Genomic DNA, 24838 nt, shown 5'->3' with positions numbered 1-24838 from the left:
GAAGCTTCAAGAGCTCGTTCTTTCGTTGTTGTCGGATACAGTGTCTCTCCTGATGCTGCACTCGAGACCTGTTCACAACTTTTTTTTTGTAAAAAAGATTTTCTCTGAAAGGAGCATTTCCACGCGCTTAAAAAAAGCATTAACCTAACTACAAATTTAAATTTATTTTTGTACTGCTACGATTGTTTGTGACTTAAAAATGGTTCAAATGGCTCTGAGCACTATGGGACTTAACTTCTGAGGTCATCAGTCCCCTAGAACTTAGAAGTACTTAAACCTAACTAACCTAAGGACATCACACACATCCACGCCCGAGGCAGGATTCGAACCTGCAACCGTAACGGTCGCGCGGTTCCAGAATGTAGCGCCTAGAACCGCTCGGCCACCACGGCCGGCGTGGCTTAAACATGTAAGAGGTCGTTCATATACGGCAACTGAACAACAAAATCGTTGTAGAGTCCTCTTTGTCGTTGCTGTTATTTCCACAAAATCGGAATATAGTTTGAAGCAGCCTCAAAACTCTGTGGATATCTCATACCTAAAAACAGCGACTGATCACGCTAATGCAGGTGCATGTCTTAAGAACTCTATTGCGTCTAATGTATTCCTTCTTCGTGTCAAGTAGAAATGGTTATTGTTATCGTGAGATGTCATCGTACTTCAGCTCTAAGATGCATCAATGTCTCCTGCCATAATTTAAGAATTAGTAGCCCCGAGGCCCAGGCATAAATGCCCTAAGTATGATGCACTGCAGGAAGTTTCCCATCTGAGATAATTGCCTCCACTTTATACGCGTGTTGTTGCACTGCTTAGTCAACAAATCACTATTCGCTGGTGGGCGTATCAGCTGCCTATCTAAATCGACAGTGGGAAACTAATTTCTGTGTTTTTGCTCATGTACAACAGCTCGGTCCCTGCGCTCGGCGAAATTAAAAAAGGAGACTTTATTTGTTTGCAGGTGCTGCTTCGAGGCATAAAGTCGCACGGAAAGATCGTGACATCTGTAGTGCGGTTGTGTGAGAAAGCGGCTGCGGCTGCAGCGGCGACGTCTGCGGCTAGCGACGACGAGGGTGGAGCCTCGAGCGGGACAGCGGCGTGTGGGAGGACAGGAAGGTCGCGGTCGGCGGGCAGCGCGTGGCGCGTCGCGCGCACCCTCGAGCGCCGCTGGCACCACCTCTACCTGCGCGCGCTCGAGTGGCAGTGCCACGTCGAGGAGCTGCTCAACAGCCGCAACCCGGTACGTCACGCCATCTCCACATTTCAGCTGATCGAACCATTCTTCCTTTCCCGTCAAGATCATACCAGTTGTAATATGTCCGGGACCAAAAAAAGATTAGTCTTCAGTATCAGTAACATTTGAATAACACCACCTCCGTTCCATTCACGGTGTTCACGAGGGAATTGCAAATACGCAACTGGCCATTAAAATTGCAGTTCCAATAACGAAATTTTACTTATTGGTCATCGACAGTATAGTAGGAGAGGACATTATTAAATTTTTAGGAGCTTAGGGATATTACAGGACGCGAAATTTAGTACACGGAGCCACCTGTAGCAGCAAAAACGTCTCTCGCAACGGTTGGGTATAGATTCGAAATCAGCTTCGATGACAGATACTGTTTTAACTTTATGCCATATTTTATCAGTAGTAATGGCTGCCGAGTGGTGTCGTGCCAGCCCACGGCCAGATGTTTCCAGTGGATGAGAGATCTGGAGAAAGTGCTAGCCAGGGCAACAGTCAAACACTTTCTGCAGCGAAGTTGTTCACGACAGTATGAGCGTTATCTTGTTGGAAGATAACGTTACGGAGGCCTTGAAAAGAAGACCAGCCATTGACTCTAACACGTCAGAAATGTAACGTCTGATATCCATATTACTGCGCGTGCGAACCATGTACTATGGCATGCACGTACCATCACGCCTGGTGCAGGGTCCGTATAAAGACGAAGAATGTAATGTGACAGCTTTCGTTCTTGTCAGACCTTCTGCACCCAAATCCGTCCGGCGTGATGCTGTACACATGACCGAGACTCGTCTGAAAAGGCTACGTGGTCCCAGCGCTGTCGTTGCATTTCTTGTTGCTGCCGAGGGAGCCGGAACAAGGTTCAAAAATGGCTCTGAGCACTATGGGACTTAACTTCTGAGGTCATCAGTTCCCTAGAACTTAGAACTACTTAAACCTAACCAACCTAAGGACATCACACACATCCATGCCCAAGGCAGGATCCAAACCTGCGACCGTAGCGGTCGCGCGGTTCCAGACTGTAGCGCCTAGAACAGCTCGGCCACCCCGGCTGGCTCGGAACAAGGGTTGGCGTGCTGTCAGTTGGTGGTGCACCAGACGTCGTCCGGCTGTCCTTGTGGGTACTTACCTTACTGAAAAGAAGTCTGGTTCTCGCCTCGAGGTACATGATGTGGCTGTACGGACGAGCGACCAATACATCTTTCGTCTCTGGCGCTTGTCCCGTTGGTCAGTTGAGATCCTGCATGGCACCGAGTGTGGCTCTACCGAATTAATCGATTTCGCATTTGCATGATAGTCGCGAGCAGCAACATCGTGGAACGGTAAACAGCAGTCTCGATAGTCGACGACCCTGGCGTTGTCGGATTCCAAAAGTGGTGGAAGACTATCTCTTTCTTACGTGAGGTGTAACATGATTACAACCAACCAGAAGCACATTTTCTAAGTAAGGATCTAGCTGAACAGTGTTCCCTTATACATAATGTAGATGGCGGTACTCGAACTAATTTCTGGAGTCGATGGTGTGATTGGTTTTGATCTGAGGAGAATGTAAAGTTACAGATAGCTATAAAGTACAAGTTGATTCACGCAAAGAACAAAACAACAGCCAGCCAGTATTGAAATGCTATTTACTTACGCAAATAGCGCCGTTGCCGATTTCAAACGGACAGGTTCATCTTCCAACGGCTATTGTTGTTTACGTTAGCTGTCGACGGCCCCGGCCCCGTCACCCTTGTGATTGTAGTTTCTTGATGAGATGATGGATCCCTACAGTAAAAAAGCTATGTGAGAAATGGCATATTTAATTCTAACTGTACCAAATAACCAATGAAAGCAATGTATACATATCTTTAAGGTGGAACTGAATTAACAGTAGTTGGTTCTTGATTCGTTAACTAACCAGTAAAATGTATAGGAGTGTGTCATGTTTTAAGAATATACTTAGTCTTGTCTTTAAAGCTACATTTTCAGATAACAAAAACTCATTTTGCAGGTTACCTCGATTAATGAACTGAAGATTCGATAGATAAAAGGGCCAGTTAACAGACTGTTGATCAGGGGCTGAGCCATACTTTTACATACTAGTCTTTTGGATGTTTCAGCTCTTCTTAATTTCCGTGCTTGATAAGTAAATTTCCGTCTTATAGAAGACGTAAATAATTTATTACTTTTCTACCCATTCACGATGCAGCACTGTATGTGCTATCTTCAGTGTTTCTTGTATCAGTATTCTTTCGCATATAACGCCAGCAGTATTTTGTGCTGGTGGTGTCATATGAAACATACTTTATCGTGCCTTGCATATTTGTAGTGCTGTCTATATCGTCCGGTTATGTGTCGATGGGTCGCCAGTCTCCTATCCTTACAATCAATTTAACTTCGTTGATATTACGAGCTTGACAGTTTCTTTTCAAATCTGCTTCATAAAGGCCATGTCATCGTTGATTTGCGCACATACTTCCGCAAATGTTCCTGCAGACTGACTGTTATTAAACACGACGTCAGACTGACTTCCGTTACATTAGCGTATGTTCTCTGATCATGAGATCATGTCTACTTTTCTTCTCCCAGAAGTTTCTGTTATTGACGTCCTTGCTTGAAGAATTAAAGCAGTGACGTGGTAACTCTTGTTGGAACCCCTGCTGTCTCGGTTCTTCGACATGTTTACATGTACCTGGAAGAGGATAGGTCGTTTGTGAGCAATCCATTGTTGTGTGACAGTTGCGTATTCTTTAACCAAGTACTGTGTACAGGGTTGTTCAAAAGGTTGCACACAAATTGAAGGAGCTGAAAGAGGAGTCTAAATGCAACAGTTCACCAAAGATAATGTACTGTTTCTGTGAACGTGCAACTGCTTGTCATTCAGGCGCATTCCGTTTGTTTTTAAGTCTTTACCTCTTGTAGCAGTTGGTGTGGACGTGTCACAGGCGTTGGATCGGAAGGGGTAGTCCAAGCGCATGGTCACCTCGCTCCCCTGGTCTAATGCCCTCTTGAATTTCTTTTTTTCGTGGGGGCGCACCAGAAGCCTCGTTTACGTGAGGCTAGTTCACAACTGAGAAACGCTTCTTGCCGGGATACTTGCAACGTCTGATGAGGTTCGTACCATGTCTGGTATCCGTAAGAGACGAGTGATTACACTACCTTCGGACGGTCAGACTAACGCACCTCTTTAAAACTTAATCAGCGAGCAGGCCAGAACTCGAAATACTATCAAGATGATCTGCGTAGAGTGAGCCAGAATTTTCTGCAAAGATGCTATGCCTGTATTTAATGTAGTGACCGTCATTTTGGACGCCTTCTGTAATGAACAACGTTGTTGAGTAAAGAGTACATTAGTTTTTCTGAAGCGTGTACATTGATTGTCCTTCCTGTTCTTGCCATTCCAAAACTTTCACTGGCTTCCAAGACCGTAATTTCCTAGTCCATTGTTATTGTATTTCGACTCCTATCACAGTTCCTTCAATCTTTTGCGCAACCTTTCGAATCATCCTATCTACTGAGTTCGAAAGCCGTTCTTTGCGCTTCCTCCTCTATAGACGAGCGTCCTTCTGTTCTTTTTTAATTTATCACCATATCATCTGTGTGAAAGAGAATTATCATCCTTTCTCCTTCCGTTTTAAGGATATAGGCAGATTTAATTTTGAACTTCTAATCATGTATGGCCTTAGGGATGAGAGAGTATAATTGAATCGTATTTCAAACGACCAGTAGACTAAAAAGTATTTGTTGCCATTAGTACTAGAAACGGCGTTACCTTAAATACCTTAACTTTGATATTTTTGTCGTGCTTTTGCTGTTACTTCATTCATGGTTTATCATGTACGTTTAATTACTCGATGTTTGTTTACTTTCCTCCGTTTTTTTCTCTTTTATCAACAATAAACGTTCTTGTGGATTGTGGATAGACGTTATGTCTCTGCGCCCGATTCCTCCTACGAGCATTCAGCATGTGCGACTGTCGTGCGGTGTACCTGGGTTCACTTCCCGTACTGCTAGCGATTTTTCATTTGTGGGAGAAGTGGAAAGCATTCCGCCTCGTGAGGCCTGCTGAGGAGCTAAATGAGTGAGAAGTTGCGGCTGCAAGATCTGGAAAGCTGACAACGGCCTGGAGAGCGGTATGCTGACCGCATGACTCTCCAAACCGCAGCCAAATGACGCCTAACGTCAGAGGATGACACTAAGGCCTCTCGGTATGGCGTTTTCCTCTGTATACTTTAGACTGGTTGCCTACACGCAAAAGACTCGGTGGATAATAAACTACGATAATAGAAATATCCCATAGTGTAGCTGTAATGTAGCCGAAGTATTGGTTCTCATATTTCTCACTATTTTATCAGTAATTGCTGTGATTATGTGCGTATTACATTGTAGAATACTTAGTACGCAGTACTGTGACAGAGTACGCTTTGTCATCGTTACTTTTTCGATATTCCTCAAGGAAATGTCTGACCTCTGCCCGTCGAAGCCTCAATTTTCCGTAGTGGTTTTTGTCCGCGAGAGGGAGTTAGTAAAGCGAAGGAAGCTTTTGTCAGTGATGCAGCTCGATGGGAGAAGGCGATTGCTTGGGTGACGGGCGAGCCTTGAAAATTTATATTGAAGTCGAGTGACAAGTACCTGTTGCTCATTTCGTATATTACTATGATACAGCTGGGGGACACTGTGACTTTACCAGTAGTCTGTACTGTCATACAAGATTTGATATATTAACAGTGTGATCAGACATATGCGAACTACTAGCGGTGAAGTGTTAACCTATTGTAATGTCACAGAAACATCACTTGGTGTCATTAGTTGTCAGTAGCCAGAGAATATAATGTTGTACGTGTGGCTGGGAAGCCTGCAGGTTACATGTAATTATCATAACTATTTCGTGATGTCGTCAGACAAATGTAAAATACCACCGCTTAGATATATGATTAGAATCTTATTGTTCGTAGTTAGGATCGTTTCATCGCCAATCAATCATGACACCACCTGCACAAGGGGATAAGGAGATATTTACAGCTCGTAAATCACGTCTTTGATGCCATTTGTTTCATTATACAAAATTAAATGTACCGCTAAACATTAATAAAAAGTAACACGAATTTTTAGAAAAACTATCCCGAGGCCAACTGAAAACGATGGTTTACAAGTACGGCGTGCTTTGTACCATTTGCCTACGACGTATCTGGTTTACTTTGCCTGTCTTCTGTGGCGCAACGACAGCCATAATTTTTAAATTTTTCGTGAAGAGTGTTACCACGTTCTATGTGCAATCGGTCACAGCACAACTGGTGGCATAGAGAACAAGCTTACAATCTACCGAATCACTAACGCTGGACATGTGGGGTGTCATCAACGACCACTTGCTCTGGTGTTTGTTAATGGCAGGAAGACGTTAAAATAAAACCTCACACTGGTTTTTTCTTAATTTTTTTTTCGCATTGTAGTATCGTGTCCGAGGTTAATCTGCTGTAATCTGTGCAGATAGCGCTATTCAACTCTCTCACTCTGTCTCACGGATTGTCACGTTTACTGTCCTCATTTGAAATTTGATATGACGCGGTCATCTACATTGTCAACAACATTTCAGAAACTGTAAAAGAGGCCCGTGTAACCACGGCGAGAATGGATGGACGTGCATTTAGACTCTGTCTCCAAGCAGCGTAGTGGAATGTATCTATCGTATCTTCCAACGGGAACAGTGATTATTAAGTCGTGCCTTCTCTCTGTCGGACACACCTGATCTGTGATTTTATTATGTGCTTGATCAGCGTAATTTTAGATAAGAGCTGCGTGCTTTTCATAACTTCTGATTAGAACTGCGTGCTATGAAAGAAAATATAACACTCCCCATTTCCAGCGGTGTAACTACTGGTATTAACCCAAACACGTCCATTCCCTCCTCAGGCCAGAGTCGTCTGCGGCGTCCACTACCGCTTAACGGAAGCGATGTCTGAAAGAATATTTTTCAAAATGGCGTGTATTTGCCACTGATGCAGCCAGTGTGGAAAGAAAGTCACACGCTCGCTGACACTGGTGAACCAGTTCACTGTCTGGTGGAAGGGGGAGGCATCGTACTACTTCCCATAGAACCATGAGTTGAAACTTGTATGATGATAATCTTTCTTACTCAATAAATAATATTCGTCTGTGGGGAAAATGTGTTCGCATAAACGAAGGAACAGCGAATCCTGATTTTGTTCGTGGCCTTTGTGTGTTAGATTCGCAGTTGGCTCTAATGACGATGTCCATAGTACGAGCAATTCTAGAAAGGAAACAAAACGATAAACAACATTCATTAAGTACAGCCTTTTAAGTCAAGGTATGCAACACAAGACATGGATATTCTCACTACACAAATAGCTTTATATAATGTATGCTGTCATTTTCTGTAATTTTAAGTGATAAATGGTCTCGAGAACGAGATAAGCGACTCTGCACTGTTATAGAGCTGTTCCGTTTTCAGTATGCTTCTAACGAACGTACTGATTACATTAAATATGTCTTATCGGAGTTCATGGGACAGTTTTAAAATACGGTATTCGTAATCCGAAAGACAATGACTATCATCCTTATGTGGTCATTAGTATTAAAGTTTTCCAGTGTGTTTTTGTGCATTTCTACAAAGTGACATATAATATGATAATACTTCCATCGAAAGGAAAAGCAAAAGGGAAAATGAACAGCTCCATGTTCACTGCCAGTTACCCAGGTTCGGTAATTGATACGCTTTCAAATGATTCAAAGGAAATAAAGGCATGAGCGCTTCGGGCATTGAAATACATCGGTGGGAAAGTTGGAAATTTGTGCCAGACTGGGACTCGAACCTGGATTTTTTCCATTCCTCGCGACCATCTCGCGACCGTCTTTTAACCGTCTCGGCCATTCGGACGCAGTCCCTGACCGGTTCAAATTTACAACTTATCCACTCAGTACTGACGTAGTGCCCTGCGCCTCACTATTCGCAGCGATTTGCTGATACCCGTAAGAGTTCGAGCATGTTTGTACTTCTGCACTGAAGGTATCAGTGAGTCGTCTCGCCCTAGTTCCATATACTCGTATATACTTTTCAAATGCTGTTGCCAGTCCACCAGTTTCTTTGCAGCTTTGTCCCATCCACACGAAAGGTAAAATTTGTAGAATGTCCACCGATGTGGTGCAGTGTTTAGCACATTTGACTCGCATTCGGGAGGACGACAGTTCAAACACACGGTGGGCCATCCAGGTTTAGGTTTTCCGTGATTTTCCTAAATCACCCTTGGCAAATTCCGGGATGGTGCCTTAGAAAGGGCAGAGCCGATTTCCTTCCCTTTGACACGATCCGAGCTTTTGCTCCGTTTCTAATGACCTCGATGTCGACGGGACGTTAAACCCAGTCTTCCTTCCTTACGTTGCTTGTAGAATGTCCCGAAAGAACGAGCACAATCAGTGTTCTCACTCCGAAGCAGGCCCCAAACTGTTACGTAGTATCATTCCAGCGAGAAAGAATTGTTGCAAAACGCGTAATACACTGACCAGCAGAGACGTCTAGCTAATTGATACCGCAGCAGATGTTCCACTGCAAGTAATGTTTCACGAAAGTCGCACACGTTTCGGACAATTCTCTCTCTGCTAGAAAAGGATACTTCAGTCTTTTTATGATATGCGATTCAGTAAGGCTAGTGTACACTGGCCCGAAGCGATATTAGAATTGCAGGTGGACATCTCTCTGTAGCGAATATTCCCTTGTCAAGTTTCATTCAGTCCCCAAGATAGCCAAATACATAATTACGCTTTGCAGATACTTCCTTTTTCCTTAATAGCATCCACATTAGACCTTAAGCGATCAAAAACACAGTGACAAGCCAAAACGTTATGACTACTGCCCACCGCGACGTTGGATGCAGCCTGGTGGCGTTGCGGGCACGTAATAGGATAACAAGAGCATGTAAGCGGAGCAAACACGGACGAGGGAGCACCTTGACGAAGATATGGGCTGCAAACGGGAGAATTCCATTGAGATAAGCGACTTTGACAAAGGACAGATTATTATTACACAGAGCCTGTGAATGACTATCTCGAAAACAGCGAAGCTAGTCGAATGGTCACGTGCTACTTTCTTGAGCATCTACGGAAAGTGGTGGAAGGAGAGTGAAACTAGCACTAGGCACTCTTCACAGAATGTGAGTTGGGGAGGCTTGTCTGCTCCGTGAAGTAGATAGATAACAATCTGTGGCATCTCTGCCGAAAGAGCGCAATGCTGGTGCACGCACAAGTGTTTCGGAGCACACCGTTCATCGTACATCGTTGAACATGGAGCTCCGCAGCAGACACCCCTACGTGTTCACATGTTGACCCAACGACGTCGTCATTACGATTGCAGTGGGCACGGAACCATTGGGATTCGACCGTCATCAATGGAAACGTGTCGGTTTTTCGGGTGATCACATTTTTGCTACACTAGGTCGCTGGTCGTCTCCACAATCGCCATCACCGAAGTGAACGGGGGCTCGAAATGTGTAGCGCGCCACGGACACAGACTGGTGGGAGCAGTATTATGCTATGGGAGACATGCTCCTGCGCTTCCATAAGACCTATGATAGTAACCGAAGACAAGTTGACAGCTGCAAACCACAAGAATCCCTTCATGCTTGATGTCTTCCCCGACAGCAATGTCATCTTTTAACAGTATAATTGCCCGTGTCTCGGTATCAGAACCGTGCTACAGTGGTTTTGAGGAGTATTATAGTGAGCTCTTGTTGATGTCATGGCGACCAAATTCGCCTGAAGTAAATCATGTGGAACCCATCTGGGTCGCTATCGGATGCCATTACAGCGTACGCAAATCAGCGGTCCGCTATTTACGCGAGTTACATAACCTGTTCGTAGACATCTAATGCCGCATATCTCCACAAACCTTCTAACAAACTGTCGGATCCCTGATACGCAGAATCAGTGATGTATTCCGTTCCAAACACGGACAAATAAGCTATTAAGCAGGTGTTCATAACGTTTGATTCATCAGTGTATGTGCATGCTAGTGTCGCGAAAATCATCGATCCGTCTGCCTGGTGTCGCAGTACAGATGTTGGTAATGCGGGTACCATGATGAAGTTACATGTGACAAATCGTTATTTTGAGATAAGCTGCAAAACTTGCCCTATTACGTTCTTTAGTGGCGCTGAGGAAAATTAGGCAACATACTATTCGATGCTAGCGGGGGATTTCGTTAATCTGTTAATATCATCAAATTTTTCTGAACTTCGGTCTTAGGTCTTGAAGTTGAAATACGTTTTGTGCGCAACCAAGTGATGGCTGATAAACCGCTTACGGAATGTACGGTGATACGGTCGTTGAGTGGTGGCGGTCGTGCTCTCAGCATCAAGCGCTCGGAGAATGAGTTGTTTCTGCAGTTTCATCGCAACAGCCTAGTAGCGCGTACAATCGAAATGTCAATTCATAATGCACAGTCTGTACAAATACAATTTGCCAAAGTACTGACGTTGTAATTAATAAAGAAACGACACTCTGTCCTAAAAGTTCATTGGAGCTAAACATGTTATAAAAGAATGCTCCCACAAAAGCACTTTTTTTGGTCCCAATATAAAACTAACACATTTGTTGGTGTTAGCGGAGACGATGACATTTGTCACTCACGAGTGTTGGCTTACTTGGTATGTAAATTCACATCTTCTCCTAGAAAGATAAACAGAAATTCTATAATGTTCGAAAATATGAACTGATTACATTAAAGTAAGGTATATTGTCTCGTGTTACATCGTGATCAGATATATTTAAATCTGTAAGTTTGACACTCCGAATGGCGTAATTTCAGATACAAGCGCTTCCCCTGTTGTATACTTTAGCTCACAGACTTTTACTTTTGCTAACAATTTATTGATAAGCACGAGTGTCGTGCTAAGATGTTCATACCTATATTGTGAGTAAATTCATAGATATCTGTTGAAGTGGTGTTATATATAGTTGACGGGTATCTATTATTTTTCGCTACCTAGAAGTCAATTATTCGTTCATACACTACTCCGTGTTTCTAAATAGATGTACGTAAGACAGTTACTCGTGGATCAAAACTGATAATTGCGTGACGGGTATGGAAACAGAGATCAGCTGCCTCACTCTGATGGTTGCAAAGGAAGACGTATGCTCTTTGTATCGTTTTATTCCGTTTAGTGCTTTCACGGATATCTTGACGGGCGCTTATCTCGTGCATAGATGGCGTCCGTGTTTTAGTGACTGAGCTGATAAGTTCCAAAAAGACGCATCTGTGCGCTGTGGCACGTTCAATAAGGTGGTATCGGCTCTTGCCCAGATAAGGTGCCAGTTGGGAGCAGAGAGCTGTGTAGGGCAGTGCAGTATGCTCCTCGGTTAATGGTCGTCGGCTCTCTGTCTATGATACCGGTATTCCGAAGTTCGCTCCAAAGATCTGTACGCCCTACTTTCAAGAGGCGTTTACTTAACGTCTTTCGTTTCACGCAAAACGTGTTTCTTACTTTGTCGTTCGTGATAATGGACTAGTCCAGAGCGGGAGAAACTTTAGTGAAGTGGCCTCGATGGCGCTACGAAATTAGCGAAGTTTACATTATAGGCAAAAAAATTTTTTTTGAGGGTTTAGAAGCTACATTCTGAGAGGATGCCTGGGATCAACACGAAGCCTGCTGAAGAATGTAAGGTTCGTAGTTAAAATGCAACCTTATTTCATACTAATGACAGAATTTGTGTGATATTTGCTGCCGTGTGTGTGTGTGTGTGTGTGTGTGTGTGTGTGTGTGTAAGTAAATGATGCAGAATTGAAATAGGACGCGAAATATTTAACTAGCAGGAGCGTATTATTTATGTGCATTCAAAAAAATCACTTACGTTCTACTTAAATATTTTTAGTTGACGTAGAATATAGTGCAGATATGTAGATACCCTAGAACAAAACATGAGCAACGGTCACATATCTGGTTGAATGTTTAGCGTCAGAAGATACAATATCAGGCAGATATCATATCAGCAATGTGCCTCATGTAAATATCGCTACCTCCAGATCGATACGCGAAACTCCTGTTAGAGGCAGCCATGTTTCTCACAAACCTGCGTGTATGTGAATCAGCATTAATGCGCATTTTGCGTGTCCGGTTGCGCTTTCATTCGCCGATGCTGACGGATGAAGCGCAAGTGGGAGTCCGTTTGTCCACAGTACTCACATGTTGAGAACTCTGAATATTATACCTTAACCAAACAACTTTTTGATCTTTATACTGTTACTTCATTGCGGTATAGTTTCGGGCTGTGAGATTCTAAATAAGCGCTATAGTTTCCTTATTTGTGGTTCTGTTGTGTCCATTTATGCTTTTTTAATTTATCGTTCAAACTAATAATTGTCTTCTAAACTCTATAACATAAAGGGCATTACAAAGTTGTTTCAGTGATAGTAACTTCTGAAACTCGTGGGTGACATACTTTCAAGTATTGCCAGTGTCTTGGTTTGTTTTCCTTACGGCATCTGCTTGTTGTCATATAATTTTAAGAAGGGTTAAGGAAAAATTATAAAAGTTAAAGAAGAAATGAAGATCTATGCGGCCGAAGACCACCACCACCACCACCACCACCACCACCACCACCACCACCACCAAAGAACTGAATTAATATAGTCTAATGAGTCACCTCAAAGTTGCTGGGAACACTAATAGATAGTAGTAGTAAACTATATTGTCTTCCTTGGAGCGTAGCTACAAAAACCGGTGGGCGAAGGTAGGCTTAAACTCACATTCGTGAAGCTGACGCAGATGAAATTAGTCTGAAGAAAATGTGGAAAAACCTATTTATTTAGATTCGTGTTACAGTTGCGTGTATATTCCTTAGTTGTGACCAGTATCGAACAGGTGCATACGCCAAAAAGTATCACCAGTGAAAAGTAAAAATACGAAACGTTAAAACATATAAAAGTTCTCAAGCGCCCTGAATTTACAGATCACAGTTCACTGCAATAGCTATGACATAACCGCGTCTTTATCGGGTCATTCTAAAATAATTCCAGTGTAATACATGAATGTTGGAAGTTCAGAAATAGTGGAAAACGTTAATCTTCACAGAGGAAACAAGTTAAGAAACATTAACAATAATGTGAAATCTGCCCTCAACGAATGCTAAACAAACATTACCTTTCAACTCAGTATCATTGATCGGTACTTCGACACTTCTTTCTAAAACGGCCAAAGTTGATTTCAGATTAAAACCTATTGAAGAATAGTGATGAAAGTGCAGTCAGTGTAGACATAAAAAATGGATGTGGTTTGAATACACTTCAAGAAAACCAGATTATACTGCTCAGATGGCGGTGAGATGGCATGTAAAGGACAGGAGATGGCGGGAAAGACCAAGAAACAACTGAATCGCATCACCGAAGGGGAATGAGTATAGGAAGGGAAAACTAAATAAAGGGTTTAGGTAAAAACAAAAAAACTTGGAAATATTTCGTTGATGCATGATGCTCCACAGGACGGATAGAAAATGATGATTATTTTCATGATCGATTAGCGAACGTATTTGAGACTGAGGATACGAGAAATTTAGTTAATCAGCAGTAAGTGTTTTGTATTGCCTGTGCAGATTTGAATTTGCTGCGACTGCGTTAAGAAGTGAAAAACTCGTATTTCTTCCCCATAGCAGTATGTCGTCAGTCATTAGAGGTTACTGAACTCACTTCGTGATTATCTTTCACGGATTACCAGTTAGGTGATCATGAGAAAGGTTCAGAATTTTTTGTGCTCGTCTCATCCAATACCCCTCTCCTCTCGCGGTCATTATTTTTCTTGGAGAGCCAGTCTTGAAATACTGCCGATAGGTCTGTGTTTAACATTACAAATGAGAAAAGAGATACAGCAATAACAAAGACTCGCGTATTATGACTTCCGTGCTTTCACACTTATTTCAACTGCGTCCTTCCCGTGGCGAATACATGACCGTCTCACAACGAGAAACGAAATGCATTGCGTTACCATGTCAGTGTTCCCGCTTATTAAATATTTGATCCGCTCCAGAGACAATAATGGCAAGCTAGCTTTCACATTGACTTTACCCGGAAATTGGGCTCAATTGGTTTGTAATTAGATCTCCTTTGACAGACAAAAACGAACTTGTAATTTGACTACCATGCAGAGAAAATACAAACTCAATCTGTGGGAGCCGCTATGTTTTACTTGATTGGAAAGCTGCTTCAGAGGGAGTTAAAAGGAATATTTTATGTTGTTGTAATTCATTATCCCATTAGCATTATCCAGGTGAAATATTTATTTTTTCAATCGATATTACATCGCACTCCTTATAGTGCACTCCCTCCCTCCTCCTCCCCCCCCCCTCCCTTCGCCTTTTTTTTCGCAAAAGATGTTTTAGTTCTGGTTTCTTTCTGTTTATGCATTGTACCATATGCATACATGTTATTTGGACGTCTTAGCACGTTTCCTGCATTCATGTCTGAAGAGTGTCCGTACGGAGCGGAGTTAATTGACTTAAAGTTTTGTGACCAGTGATCGGAGTAAAAATACGTATGACGTATTTCTGGATCCCTGTGCCTACTCCACGATTAGGTCGCAACTTGAGGAAAGTATGTAACCGTAGTTTTTTTTCTTTTTTACAAAAAGTTGTATTCAATTCCATGGGCTTTGTCAACATCTTACTTTTTGATATTTGTCATTACTGTACATGACATTTTGAATTCTGGTTTGGCTTACCTTTGATATTTCTCTAGAAATGTGCGTGTACTTAACTTTTCTTTTAGTAAGGCATCATTTGAGTGCTAGCATGACGTGTGGCCTTTCTGTAAACAAAATATGGACGTGTATTTACCAGTTTAAAACTGAACTAACCAGAAACTTCGGCTGCTCTTTTAGATTTCGCAAAGGAAATTAAAACCATGAAGTGATGGGTAAAAAAATAAAATTCGGTGGTGTGATGTTGGACGTGAATTGTGTGGCTTGCATTGACAGCTATCAGTGATAAAACCTAGAGGGGGTTGACGGTTAACAGACTGGACAGGGACGCGGTAGTGACATTACTGTCATCGGATGTAAGTTATTGCACAGTTTCCCGGCATTTGAAAGAACTTGGAGAAATAAAAAAGGTGAATAACTTGTATCGCCAAATGAAGTGTTTCCTTTCTCTGTTATTCAGTGAAAGGGGAAAAAATGATGTAGGACGGAAAGTAGCTGTGCGATTATAACCGTCGCTCTGCGCCTGCCAGAAACTGATGGTACAACAGAACGCATCGTTATTCACTATCAGTTACTGAAACCAGCTGTAACTGCTGAAGGATAAAGCACCCTGTCCGGTAAAATAAGCAAATATTATGAGGTAAGTAGCATACATTGATCACCCCCACAACCTCGAGTGGCAAGAACTACGCACTTAACACACACTTTATGCACACACAGTGCTCACTAAACCTCGTGCCATCCCTCTTACTAGGAAATGGTTAGCAGGTGTAGGATACTCATATACGATTTCAGGAACTGCTTCGGTTCAAAAATCCTTACTTACTTTGGAAACTGGATTGATGCATTAGTATTTCCTTGAGGGATGTACTTCTTTCAGTTAGGCGGATTTTATTTATATTTGGTCCCACGAGACTGAAAACTTTTGCAGAAAGTCGACGTATTTGGTAAATATAATATCCATACATGTAATATTCATTGAGTAACATGCTCACTGTGAACAATGTAGCATTCGTGGCTAATCAAGAAGAACGTTTTATCTTGCTTCTTTGTCATTATCTGGGACGCTGAGATGGGAACGAGGCTGAAAAAGGTTTAAGTCACGCAACAGTATTTATCGTCATTTAAGCAGGATAAAGGGCATTGAATTGCATTTTCCGCGCTTTACGTTATAATATGATTGACTACCAAGCAGCCGCTTAATTTTGATATCTCACTCAATATTGTTTTGTATGTATGCTATTCTTGGAAAATTGTTTCGGAGGTTGTGCCAGTGAAGACGATTATAAAGTTTGGAGTGTCTAGAACATATACTACCAAGCCGTACACTTATTTTTCTATATGTAGCTGGTATCTGTACAGGTATCATTGGTGATCTTGCAGCTCTCGAAGAATGAACTTATAATGAAATCTAGACCTTTAGCTGCTTACAGGCGTTGACAAATATCAACGGGGACAGTTGAAAAATGTGTGCGCCGACCGGGACTCGAACCCGGGACCTTCAGCTTACAAGTCGAACACACTGTCCGCCTATAAGCAGCTAAAGGTCTAGATTTCATTATAATTTCACTTATTTTTCTTTTCTACAAGTTTCATTTTTTTCTCAACATTTCCGCTAGTAGCTGTACAGCATATTGCCTAGAGTGCTTGGTACCATTAACTATCAATCCTTTTCCATTGGACTGTGAACTGAGATAAAATATCTCCCCATATGACTCCTTCTCATTTTCATTTGTATCATGTTCTACTTCTGATGTCAGTTACTCGATCGATCTGAAATTTAGGTTGGGTTGATATGGTGGAAGAGACCGAACATCGAGGTCATCGGTTTCATCGGATTATGGAAGGATGGGGAAGGAAGTCGACCGTGCCCTGTCAAAGGAACCACTCCGGCATTTGCCTGAAGCGATTTGGGGAAATCACGGAAAACCTAAATCAGGATGGCCGGACGCGGGATTGAACCGTCGTCCTCCCGAACGAGAGTCCAGTGTGCTAACAACTGCGCCACCTCGCTCGGTTTAGGAAAACAAAATCTACGTTTTTCCATGCGTCTTCATTATGCAGGTTATGCTTGAAGGCGATTTCTGAAGAATGAGTTTTCTTTTCCATTGAAAGCCTTTTTAGTCAAACTTAGGATTCTGTAAATTACAGACAAAAGGCATTTTGTTCTGTATTACTGCGCACCAGTTCTGTACTGCTGTTATATAAAAAGTCTGAAAATGTGTTTTACGTGCTGCTTTTCGTCAGAAAATCGTCACAATGAGGAAGAGAATAGATCCATAAATTTAATTGCCATCCATAATGAATAGTATGTCATTTTCGATCGTAACTCTGCATTATTATTTAGTTTAGTCGCATAACACTGGCGTATTTCAAAGCATTATGCCGGTTTTCATTAAACATCCTCAAACGTCTATACTTCTCAGTATAATCTTCCTGTTTTTTCTTAACTATGTACAACATTGTCATTAGCAGGCACTAAGTTCCACATAAAGCTAGCATCTGACTGACACACACCATTTTCCTGTCATTAACAAGGTCATTTCTTCTAGTAATTATACCTAAAATTCGGTTATCAGTTTACCCCTGTACAATTTCCCCACTGGTGAATTCTGTGCTCTGATAAAAACGAAATGTTTTATATTCTGCCTCCTAGTGATTGTAAAATATCGTAAAAGATTTGAGAGATACAGGATGTCATGGAGAACGTAAAATCTATAGATTAAAGAGCAATGTTGATAAAGTTCACTCCCAGTGCAACATTCGTGACCAAGAATAATCTTGTTGTCTAGAAACGCTTAGATACAAATATCTCCTCAGCCGGTGCAGATATGTTGGCCGTCACGCGCAACCTATGTCAGAGCACCATTACCTGGAGACTTCACCTAAAGTACGTCGTAATTAACATTTCTATAAAATTTAAAAAGACGGCTCTTTAATAAGTATTGAAGACATTGTCTACTATATCGTATGATAATACGTAGTCATTAACGATCTCGAGGTCAGGTTAAGTGTGTAACTGTTTGTGTGTGCTTTAATTAATGTATTGCTCGACAGTTTTTCATTGTAGTACCCAAAAACGAAACAGACATCGAAGCGTTGGAGTCCATGAGTTCTTACGAGCTTGGATACTAAAGACGGCACATACCGCTATTCGGATGGCTCTATTGCACTGCAGTGCCATTCATACCATCGCGTGTCGCGACCAAATGATGTATTTTTGCAACTCCGAAGAAAGAGCTCTCCATATAAATTCTATTTAAATTGATTGCTAATTCTGAATCATTGTTTGACGATACAGCAATAGGGAAATGGATTAAAGAGGTGTAGCCTAGCTAAGGTGTCTAAGATGTATCCGCTTCCTTTCATTTCTTGCTTCTGTCGATCAACAGACATCCAGTCTTAAGACTGGGGTAAATTCTTGTGACCATTTCTTTTTCACATCACAAGAAGCATTAGAATCTGTTTGGTTATAATCGGCGCTGGTGAGTTTGTTTTCAGTAGGACAATTGTAAATCTGCTTCTACGACGTCATCGACATCGGGTAAACATTAAATGAACAGGCAGTGTGCTAGGCAACCCTCAGGAACTGTGATAAGTGTGTTTCGCATTTCGTCTTCTTGTTACACCGGCCGACATACACGGCAGGTTATGTTCCGCTTCTGGTTGAATGAGTTCAGGAGTGTCTTGCGGTTTCAGCGGAACGTGATAACGTTCCTTATTAATGTTGGTTACAGTTTTTTGGTTCTTTCATGTCGTTCCACTTACAAGACCACATAAATAGTTGCTGCAGTCACAGAGCGAAGACAGGAGTTGATTAAGGCACTGGATTTCGGTTACAGGGGAATAGGATTCCAACCCCTCTGCCCAGCCACTTCAGGTTTCCCGTGATTTCCCAGGATAGGTTAAAACGAATGGCCGGGTGGCTTCTTTGAAAAGAAGCATGCCGATTTCCTTCCCCATTCTAGCGTAACCGGAGCATTATTTTCTCTCCCTGATGATCTTGTCATCGACGGGACGTTAAACATCAGTATTCCTTCCTTCTTCCCTTCCCTGCGAAACCGATGCATCGTTACAGACTGATAATGGCGACTGTGGTGCATTGCTGATATCAGACACCGCAATGTCATGAGAATGAATAAAAGCAAATTCTTGGCGGTACTGCTGTATGCTGTGTGAAATAGGGACAAATAAGTTATTTCGCCTTTGTTGATCGACAGAAACACGACGCGTTAATGTTTGGCAAACCTATATGCTGTACTTTGTCCTTGTCCTCGACTACTTTTAGTGGCATTTCGATATTTTTCTTCGTTTCTAACTAGTGAAAGGTGCGGTAGTGAGAATCCGCAGAGGGAGTTTGAAGATGGGAACGCAGTTTCTCGAGATAATCTTACGTATTTTTATGAAATTATATCTCACTATCAGCGAAGATAATTAGCTGCTGAAGGTTCGCAGAAGAGCCTCTGTAAAGTTTGGAAGGTAGGAGACGAGATACTGGCAGAAGTAAAGCTGTGAGTACCGGGCGTGAGTCGTGCTTCGGTAGCTCAGATGGTAGAGCACTTGCCCGCGAAAGGCAAAGGTCCCGAGTTCGAGTCTCGGTCGGGCACACAGTTTTAATCTGCCAGGAAGTTTCATATCAGCGCACACTCCGCTGCAGAGTGAGAATCTCATTCTGGATTTGGCAAGTTGCTTGCCAGCTTTATCACCCAAAAAATCACTGTCTGTTCCTCATTTGTTTAAGGATTATTTTGCATTTAATATGAATTTCACATTGGGCAGTAATTCGTCCGTGCGAAAAATACCTAGCTGTGCTTTGGTTCCGATTGCAACTTTCTGTATGGGTCCTTCCTACAACCAGAGAGGAGAGAAGTTTGTCTTGGCGTAAGTCAAGGGCCACTTTCAATAATACGCGGGAGTGATAAGTCGAAAATTCAACTTCATACCGAACCAGTGTGTTCATGCGGGTAATATGAATTTGACTTGTAAGTAACCCTTTTGATATATGTGTGTGTGTGTGTGTGTGTGTGTGTGTGTACGATGACCGGCACTACGAAAGTGGATTCCATCTTTCAGGAGAAATTGCCTCGGCGGCCTGCTTTGACAGGCTTTGGAAGCGCTGATAGGGCTAATAGATTTGTGACCTTGGTTGACAAGCGGTTACCGTAGCGGACTGTCAGACAGCCGGAGTACAATCGGCGGCTGTTGCTGGAGATGTGAAAAAATGCCGGCGCCTTGGCCAGCAGCAGCAACGTTGCCGCGCCTGCCCGGCTGCAGCCGCCGCCATAGCCCGGACACGGCGGGCTGCGGAGCTGGCTTGCAGATGGTACACTGACCTTCATCTGGTCGCAGACGTGCTCAGCTCGCTGGAACCACATTCGTGTGGCCAGTTCCGGCCTCCGCGGCACGCGTCCACAGCCAGCGTAGCTAGTCAGTCGATGCACACGTAGCCGGGCGCTGCTCTAAAATACTCAAGCTGTTCGGTCATCATTTAGACGGGTTCCGGCAGAACTCGGTTGCCGAGGGAAGGTCGCTTAAGTAAAAAATTAGGTCACACGTTATTACCTGAAAATAATGAGTTTACTAAAAATGCCGCAGTAGTCACGTTTCTGTTTTGAAACAGCCTTTCTCGTGCCGTCGAACTTTTGGTTTACAGATTGTGCAGAGTGAAATAACGTAGTAGATATGCCATGTTCGTAAAAATATGCGCTCTATTTGTGTTGCATGCGGCGTTCTTAATCTTTATCCGCGTAGAACGAATTCACAGAAGATAACGCGAATACTTTCTTCCTCGTGTGACAAGATACTAACGTAATACTGTAGCGATTCTAAGATTGTCAGTAAGTCCATTGTATCCAGAATAAATTTCCACATTGCAGCGGAATGTGCGCCTATTTGAAACTTGCTGACAGATTAAAAATCTGTGCCGGAGCAGGGACAAAACACACAGAGTCCTGATACAGCACACAGTTTTAATCTGCCAGCAAGTTTAAATAAAGTCGACTGTTTCTTTCATGCCCTTCATATTTAAGGAAAACCAATGTCTAGCACTGTAGAAGAGCGGAGTGTAGCATTGCGCCTAATTTTCTTGATGTCTCTTTGGAAGCGGCTTGAATACTTTTTCGATGCCATTTAATTTCCTTTTATGTACGCGTTAACTTTCATCGTTGCCTGGATGGTATTGATAATTCTGCCTTCGTACATTTGTCAGATTTCTGACCTTCTTAGAGGAGCTGCTGAATGTCACAATTCTTCTCTCCGAAGCGTGGTTAGCTCTCCGCTTGCACCTGGGCTGCAGCGGGCTCAAGCCGTGTGTCGGTGCCGTGGCCGAATCGTCCGGAAGAAAGGAAGCCCCTGTAGCTCCGGACGACGCCATAAGCCGCGCGCCGTGCTCTCGCAAGCCGCCACCAGCTTCCCGCCAGGCTGCCATCTACTCGTACCTCCTCTCTTGAGCAACGCCGGATAATTGCCAGGGAAACTACGTATAATTGCTCACGTTCTGGAAGTTTCGTCCTTTCAAATGACTTGACGCTGTAACCCACAAACGAAAGATTAAATGTAGAAAGGTAGATTTGCCAGTGTCTTTGGGCATTAAAATATTCTGTTTCGTTGCATCTCCCCTCCAGACTAAGTTCATGGGCATTTTTTGTTTCAAACTGCATGTTAGGTGCTTTAGCAAACCTTACAATGCGGGCTTTACATTCTTGCTGATTTCAGTTATAAGGGCATTACACTGCGGTTTAAGGCATGCTTCTGTGGCTAACGTTTCGTCTTCCAATACTGGAGACATCCTCAGAGGCTGTGAAATCTGCAGTCTCCGGCATTAAGAGACAAAACGTCCCAGAAACACGCCTTAGAATATGGCCTGATGCCCACCTAGGATTGGTGTTTCTGTGATAAGTTATCACGACTGAACATTAACCTGAGACTTTTCTAATGACAACAAGGTTCCACAACTAGCTGATGTAACCTTTGTGTTACTCCAGTTTGGGTTGTTGGTCCATTTTCCAAAGACGGGAATGGAATCACAAATCGGTATGGCACTGCTGTTCAAATAGTTAAAACGTTAGGTAACAACGCTCTGAATACATACATACTTGAACTGAAGCCTAACAGCCGAAACTGCGGTAACACTAATAAAGGTTGGAAAAATCGGGCAGTTGTGAAACCAAGTTGTCATTTAAAATGTTCACAGTGGCCGAGGAGCCACAGGCAAAAAGAATAATAAATCTTAGACGTGAGTGATGAAACTGTCTAGTGGTAAATATCCGAAGTGCGCGCTACACCCGAGGTTCATCCAGAACAACTGGCTTTGTTCACGAGGTCGATGGAAGGGAAATGCATAGCACCATAATATCGGACGTCATGAAATACTTCAGTGTCAATAAGAGTTCTCGTGCTGATGACCTTTTTGATCGTGCGTGAAGTTTAATCATTCACAGATATATTAGACAATGGATCGACAATCTGACAAGTGATGCGATGCTGTTTTTCGTGTTTATGTGAATACGGCAAAAATATTATGCCGTATTTGCCGCATACGAATGTACTACACCATGAGTCCAAAAGGTTTCAAGATTGGATTAATAAAAAATGGGGAAAAGTTAAGATGGCTTAAGGCATAATGGGTCTTACATAGTCTCCCCCTCCCCTCTCACCACCCACGATCTGCAGTACAACGCACAGAAAGTTCATACTACCCTTGTGAAACTGTCAAGTCTTTCTTTGGGATCTTCAAGTAGCACGTCAGATTCGTAAGGTCTTGGCGAACCATCGGAGACACATTCTGCACTTCGTCGTTTTGTAGTAGCGTGTATAAACCAGGTGCCGTCACCCGTGATGATTTTTTGCGAAAAAGAATTGTGTGCGTTTATTTCACACAAATTGGGGCAGGCTTCCACGCGTCGTTTTTTATTATTCTCTAGTCAGGGTATGCGGAACAAGCTTTGCACACACTTTTGTCTTCTTTAAAGCATTCTGGAGAATATCTTGAACACATCATGTAGAGATGGTCTGTTCGTTGTTCCATTGCGATCTATGTCACAACAGTTTTGACAGACTACGGCCGCACGTCCAGGTCCGCAGCTCGTGGTCTCGCGGTTGCGTTCCCGCTTCCCGAGCACGGGGTCCCGGGTTCGATTCCCGGCGGGGTCAGGGATTTTCACCTGCCTCGAGATGACTGGGTGTTTCTGTTGTCCTCATCATATCATCATCATTCATGTAACTGGCGATATTGCGTTGAGAAAAGGTTGGGAATTTGTAAGGTGGCTGATAATCACGCAGTTGAGCGCCCCACAAACCAAACTATCATGACCACCACCATCGCACGTCCAGTGGTTAACCCTGCCTTCCCACAACTGACTTGTCGACTGCACATCGTCGTTTACAGTTGTTAGCCCAAGCTGCCATTGTAGTTACTGCGCTGACGTCGCTTGTACTCCAGGAATAAATTCAGTCTCTGAACTTTTTGGACGGGCGGTGTTTGTACGAAACAGCTAATACTGGCGACAACCTGAAGTGAGAAAAATTGTTGATTATTGACCTATTTTTAAGGGTAATAATGCTTGGTTATACTATTACTTCACTTCTAATCAAGATTCTTCTGAATTTGGCGAAGGAAAGCTGAATGCATTGTGAAGAAAAGTAATTCTGTGAGCACAGTGTAGCCAAAATAACGCCCAGAGAGCCTTCGATACAGTTCCGCGCCGTCGCCTATTAAACTACACGCGTGCATGTGGAATACGCGAAGAGATACGGTATTAAAAAAAAAAAGAGGTTCAAATGGCTCTGAGCACTATGGGACTCAACTGCTGTGGTCATCAGTCCCCTAGAACTTAGAACTACTTAAACCGAACTAACCTAAGGACATCACACACACCCATGCCCGAGGCAGGATTCGAACCTGCGACCGTAGCAGTCCCGCGGTTCCGGACTGCGCGCCTAGAACCACGAGACCACCGCGGCCGGCGATACGGTATTCGATTGAAGACTTACTTACAAACTGGACACAGTTCCAGATGGGGAGGCATCGTTGGATGCAAAAAGGTAGATTCTACACTACCTCTTTGCTACGTAAAAGGGCCACCCCCGTTTACGATAAACGTAAATAAAATGACCTGGCAGATCGCATATGTAGTTCCATGAGGCTGTTCGACATTTAAGTTGTGTACAGGAATGTGACATCGTTAGAAACTGGTCACGAAATCCAAAGCGACTGGTAGATGATCAGCGCTTGGTGCAAGATTGGCAGCCGACTCCGAGAGTAGATAAACGTCAAGTAATGTGCATAAATAAACGAAAAAAATCTGAGATTGTTAGATTATGCGATCGGAGATCAAAAACTTCAATAAGCGACAACCATTAAATATCTAGGAGCGTCCGTCCGGAGCAAATTAAGGTGAATCCACTGCATAAATGTAGTACTGGGGGGGGGGGGGGGGGGGGAGGAATGTCGGATGTCAGATTTATTGGAAGAATCGTAAGGAACTGGATCTCACGCACGAAAGAAGTCGCTTAGAAAACTCTCGTTCGACCAGTTAGTGAGTCTTGTTCGTCAGTTTCGGACTCTTACCGAGCTGGATTCACAAAAGATGCGGAAGAGGTAAAGAAATTATCTACACGATTCTTCGTGGATTTGTTTAATCAGTATGATAATCAGTATGAAGGTTTCACGATTACTAGAAAAAAAAAATCTTACAAGTACCCTCCACAACACAGTGTACGGTGACCCGAATGCAGGTGGAGGCAAAACTGGCCCGAAAATTGTATATTGGTCTGTCACATGATCCCTGCTCCTATCAAATGTCGACACTATTTTTTTTATGTCTCGTGATGATGAACCGAATGTATAGAGGTTACTAATTTCACTTGTTTCTGTCTGAATTACGTTGTAAAAACGCCGTAAGTCCTTTCCGTGGAG

At 43.0% G+C, this 24838-nt stretch overlaps 1 protein-coding gene across 1 annotated transcript in view; it reads left to right on the top strand.

Annotated features, from left to right (window-relative positions):
- The window catches only part of LOC126248471 (klarsicht protein), an 892903-nt gene that overhangs the window by 611578 nt on the left and 256487 nt on the right, over positions 1-24838 (top strand). The window contains exon 9 of the mRNA XM_049949484.1: positions 959-1237. Coding sequence (XP_049805441.1) covers positions 959-1237 — 279 coding nt within the window. The remainder of the gene's footprint in view (positions 1-958; positions 1238-24838) is intronic.

This window comes from Schistocerca nitens, chromosome 3 (assembly GCF_023898315.1).
Source record: "Schistocerca nitens isolate TAMUIC-IGC-003100 chromosome 3, iqSchNite1.1, whole genome shotgun sequence".
Classification (NCBI taxonomy): Eukaryota; Metazoa; Arthropoda; class Insecta; order Orthoptera; family Acrididae; genus Schistocerca; species Schistocerca nitens.
This window is presented reverse-complemented; position numbering and strand designations above follow the sequence as displayed.